Below are 5,186 nucleotides of genomic sequence, written 5' to 3' on the forward strand. Positions count from 1 at the left end.
CATACTAAACAACGGCTAAATATACACTGCATCATACTAAACAAGGTGAATATCCTCACGTTCGAATCTCTGTGGTCATTTTAAAACAAAAACGGTTCAATAATACAAAGTTTGTTATCTGTTGCTAAAAACAACAATGGCCAAATGGTGGTTCAATAATACAAAGTTTGTTATCTGTTGCTAAAAACAACAATGGCCAAAAGGTGGTTCAATAATACAAAGTTTGTTATCTGTTGCTAAAAACAACAATGGCCAAAAGGTGGTTCAATAAGATTTTATCATTACACATTTTACTTTTATGGTGTACTGATCTAAACATCACGTGTTTCTAGTAAGCTTGTTATAATCGATTATCAGAATTAATGTATCTTATCTTTAAAATATTTTACTTCTGATCTACACTGTTGGTTTGATTTTGATCATAATAATAAATACAGTAAAATGTAGTTGCTTTGACTTCAAATAAATGGTAAGGATACAATAAGATAAATGGTAAGGATACAATGAAATAAATGGTAAGGATACAATGAAATAAATGGTAAGGATACAATGAAATAAATGGTAAGGATACAATGAAATAAATGGTAAGGATACAATAAAATAAATGGTAAGGATACAATAAAATAAATGGTAAGGATACAATGAAATAAATGGTAAGGATACAATAAAATAAATGGTAAAGATACAATAAAATAAATGGTAAGGATACAATAAAATAAATGGTAAGGATACAATAAGATAAATGGTAAGGATACAATGAAATAAATGGTAAAGATACAATAAAATAAATGGTAAGGATACAATAAAATAAATGGTAAGGATACAATAAAATAAATGGTAAGGATACAATAAATAAATGGTAAGGATACAATGAAATAAATGGTAAGGATACAATAAAATAAATGGTAAGGATACAATAAATAAATGGTAAAGATACAATAAAATAAATGGTAAGGACACAATGAAATAAATGGTAAGGATACAATGAAATAAATGGTAAGGATACAATGAAATAAATGGTAAGGATACAATAAAATAAATGGCAAGTATACAATAAAATAAATGGTAAGGATACAATAAATAAATGGTAAGGATACAATAAAATAAATGGTAAAGATACAATAAGATAAATGGTAAGGATACAATGAAATAAATGGTAAGGATACAATAAAATAAATGGTAAGGATACAATGAAATAAATGGTAAGGATACAATAAAATAAATGGTAAGGATAAAATACTGTCTGTCTATTGAGCTTTGTACTCTTAACATTTTATCTTGTGAACCTGGTAAATTTCGAACCAATATTATACAGGAAATACATTGTTGCGTCAGCGAGGTCACGTGACTAGTGTCACGCCCCTGCTTTCTGGAAATATCTTGTGCCTTCGTGAGTTGTCAGGAGATTGCTAGATATGGGGTGGGCTGGTGTATGTAAGAGGGTGACAACGTGACGGAGTAATGTGTGTGTAGACAGTGAGTAATTGATCTGCAGTCAGAGAGTATTATTGAAGTTCAGCACGTTCGTTGTTATAGCGTTTGTTTTAGCGCGATTGTTGAAATTAAGAGTCTCGTAAAGTTATATTCGGAACGAATAAACCAGTTTTATTAAGTAAGGACTTGTGTCGCTAAAGTTTCGTCGGAACGAATTTACGGGAAATCAATTAACAAACGGAGACGTAACAATATTCTTAATGTACACATTAGTACAGACTTTGTTAAAAATTATTAATACTCAATTCTCCTGAAATCAACCACACTCATAAGCCTAACATGTAAAATTCATCAATTATATACATATATATTATCCTCTTTCCTATTTCTATTACTCCACAGTTAGGGCTAATTAAAAAAACAAATTTCAAGTGCTAATATTGTAAAGTAGGTACGGTCTCTCTATGGACGTCAGAAAAGATAATAATCTAATGAGCTGGTATTAACGCATATTTCCAAGTTTAAACACACATCTGTGTAAAACAAGACAATTTTACTTTTATTTTGTTACGAACTACAGATATAAGACAAATAAAATAGGGTTCAGAGAACTACTATAACTACAAGTGTTGAAGTACATCATGCTGTTTCTGGTGGTGCCCTCTGGTGACAAAGGTATAGTTTTTTTGTATATTACAATCATGTATTACGACTTACCTGAGCTGATATCAACAAGCTCAAGTTTCTGTTTTGTCAACTTCAAGCGTAACACATTTTTTGTCGGTAACAAAAACACAGCCTGTAATTGCTTACTTTCAAATGTACTAAAAATTTCCCTTTGTAAAATATCCAATAACCACACTTCTAATCAGACTAAAATTTCATCTATTAAAAAACTGCCTTATAAAAAATGAGCAATTCAATATTCATTATACTAACACCATCATAACAATTATAGACTAAAGAGATACTACAATATATATATACTGATTCTGTTATAAAATAAGCTTACCTTCTGTTGTTCTTTACTATCTCCAAGTAGTCACTAGATCGTGAATAGTAGCCATCAGATGATAATGCCCCCCAGAAGTTAGACCACAATTTATTGGGTCGTGCCAATAAGGGAGCTAAGATAGGCCTAAAGTCACGAAAATGGTAATAACACATTGATACACACTACTCTCAGAGAAACATACATTAAACAACAGAAACTAATTACTGACTAACCTGTGAACATTATGAATCAATCAGAGAAGAATATATCAAAAATAAACTAATTACTGATCAGTATTAATTAAGTTATCACAATCCTTGAACCCTTTCCATGCAACTTTGTTATGACCTTTTACGGTGTTATATTTAAATCTAACAACAACTTTCCTACCAACATTTGTCAATAATATTTAACACGAAAATGTAGTTAATAATTACAATTTCACATTGTCTACGTTTTGACTTTTTGATTTCAAAAATAAATATTTCGAAAACCTCAAACTTCATTTTTCTGTCACATGATGCATCCCAGCTCCGATTTCTCGACTACAGAACTTTCTAACTTCTAAAACAGGCTGAACCAATTAGAAACACTGACTAAACATGATTAAAAGCAATATGTAAAATTTTTCTGTCTTTCTTTGCTGAGATATCAATAAATTTATCAAACCCACCAAAGAAGTCCCTTCCTTTTCTCTGTGACTTTCAATGTTGATCGTTAATCACCTGTACATGGCTTATGGACATGTTTATAACCAATAGAAAGAACAACTTCTCTACATAAATCTTATAAATCTACATTGAGTTTTTTCTGCCATTGCCCTTCAGTTGACAAGAACTGTTGGTTTGTGTTAAACACATTTGGTGTTCTGAACAGTAATGGAATTTTGTCAACCTATTTATAGCTTATTTAGAAAGTAATTTTCGGACATTCTATTTTAGTTCCAATATATTGTTTGTGTTCTAAAATACATATTTGAAATCTACATGAATTGTTTTTTGCACACTCAAACTAGCGAGACTTAACAAGTTTCAGGGGAGAATGTCAAATATTTTTACTCCAGTGGAAACAGCTCCAGTTTGTAGTGAGTGCAAGAAATCCTTGTTTTTTTTATGTATATTTTTATTTCTTTTTATAGATTTTTAAAAAAAAATAATTATTCATAAACTTCTCAGCTTAGCCTAGCAAAACTTTCAGTAAAATGAAATGTTTAAAATAACACTAGCTTGAGCACTGATGCGAAATATGACATTAGATCACGTGCTGTTGATATTAGCTGTATGGAAAACAGCTAACAGACTCTGGCTGTGGTACAAAATGTGAAAAAAGTTAACAGCTGAAACTACATGAAATTTGATAAGTTCTGGTCAATACTGCAGTCAGTGCAAAGAAAAAAAATAGTATTATTAAGTTTACTTGATATTTTTACACTTTTCATTTCATTGTACATTGATCGTTTTGCTAAGTTAATTTATTAGACAACATAAATCAATTAATTATTACTGAGAAATGTTTCTAATTTCTCTGCAACATTAATCAACATACTAAGAGTATTATCTATCAATGAGCAATTTGATAAAAATATAATCAGACCATACTCCAATAAATACACAGCATTTTCTATTTCACTTTTTTGAGAATATCTCGAGTTTTTAAGGTGAGCAAACAGTTTATTTTAAATACAATTCTACGTGAAAGTCTCACCTGTTTTGCTCGATTAAAAGTCGAAGTGTCATGGGATTTGTAATATGAGCATCTGAGTCCACCGAGAAGTAGTAGTCACAATTTAATTTTGTACACTCTTCCCTGTGACAAAACAAGACAGTAGAAGTATCGTACAGGTTAAAAAGTGAACTACAACTTTCATAATTAGGCCTAAAGATCAAACAAATATATATACAAATTCTAGTTAGCTAACACCACTTTAAATTGTAAAATGACAACAAGTGAAATACCAAATCTAGAAAAAAATCTTCAGACAAGAATATTGTAACATGATGGCAGACAACAAAGATGTATTGTTCATAACAGAGTACTTGACTTAAGTTATCACAGAATATAATAACTTATATAATTACTCTCACATCAATAGTTAAGCAGAACAGTTTTGTGCACATGCAGGTTATGAGATAGAAAACGTAGTCGTAAGTTCACCCTACACTTGCAAAGTTTGGGGTCATTTTTCAATCTTCACAGATCATTTTTAGGCTTGTAGCTACTCTACTGGCATTTACAAAGAAACATAATATGTGGGTCCCATGTATCTATATAAATATAATAGTACTGTCTGTTGTATGTCCATGTAACTACTTCTAAATAAATATAACAGTACTATCTGTTGTATGTAACTACTTCTATATAAATATAATAGTACTGTCTGTTGTATGTTCATGTAACTACTTCTATATAAATATAACAGTACTATAACTACTTATATATAAATATAATAGTACTGTCTATTGTATGTATCTACTTCTATATAAATATAATAGTAATGTCTGTTGTATGTAACTACTTCTATATAAATATAATAGTACTGTCTGTTGTATGTCCATGTAACTACTTCTGTAAAAATATAATATATAAATATAATAGTACTGTCTGTTGTATGTTCATGTAACTACTTCTATATAAATATAATAGTACTGTCTGTTGTATGTATTATATTTATATAGAAGTAGTTACGTACTGTCTGTTGTATGACCATGTAACTACTTCTATATAAATATAATAGTACTGTCTGGTTGTATGTCCATGT

General features: G+C 29.8%; 1 protein-coding gene across 1 annotated transcript in view; it reads right to left on the bottom strand.

The window, feature by feature from the left end:
- Positions 1-2,442: 2,442 nt before the first annotated feature.
- Positions 2,443-5,186, bottom strand: part of LOC106474399 (procollagen-lysine,2-oxoglutarate 5-dioxygenase 2-like) — a gene marked incomplete at its 5' end in the record, with an annotated part of 23,660 nt that continues 20,916 nt past the window's right edge. The window contains 2 exons of the mRNA XM_022402705.1: positions 2,443-2,572; positions 4,133-4,234. Coding sequence (XP_022258413.1) covers positions 2,443-2,572; positions 4,133-4,234 — 232 coding nt within the window. The remainder of the gene's footprint in view (positions 2,573-4,132; positions 4,235-5,186) is intronic.

The sequence above is a fragment of the Limulus polyphemus genome, unplaced genomic scaffold, assembly GCF_000517525.1.
Source record: "Limulus polyphemus unplaced genomic scaffold, Limulus_polyphemus-2.1.2 Scaffold7172, whole genome shotgun sequence".
NCBI classification, from domain to species: domain Eukaryota; kingdom Metazoa; phylum Arthropoda; class Merostomata; order Xiphosura; family Limulidae; genus Limulus; species Limulus polyphemus.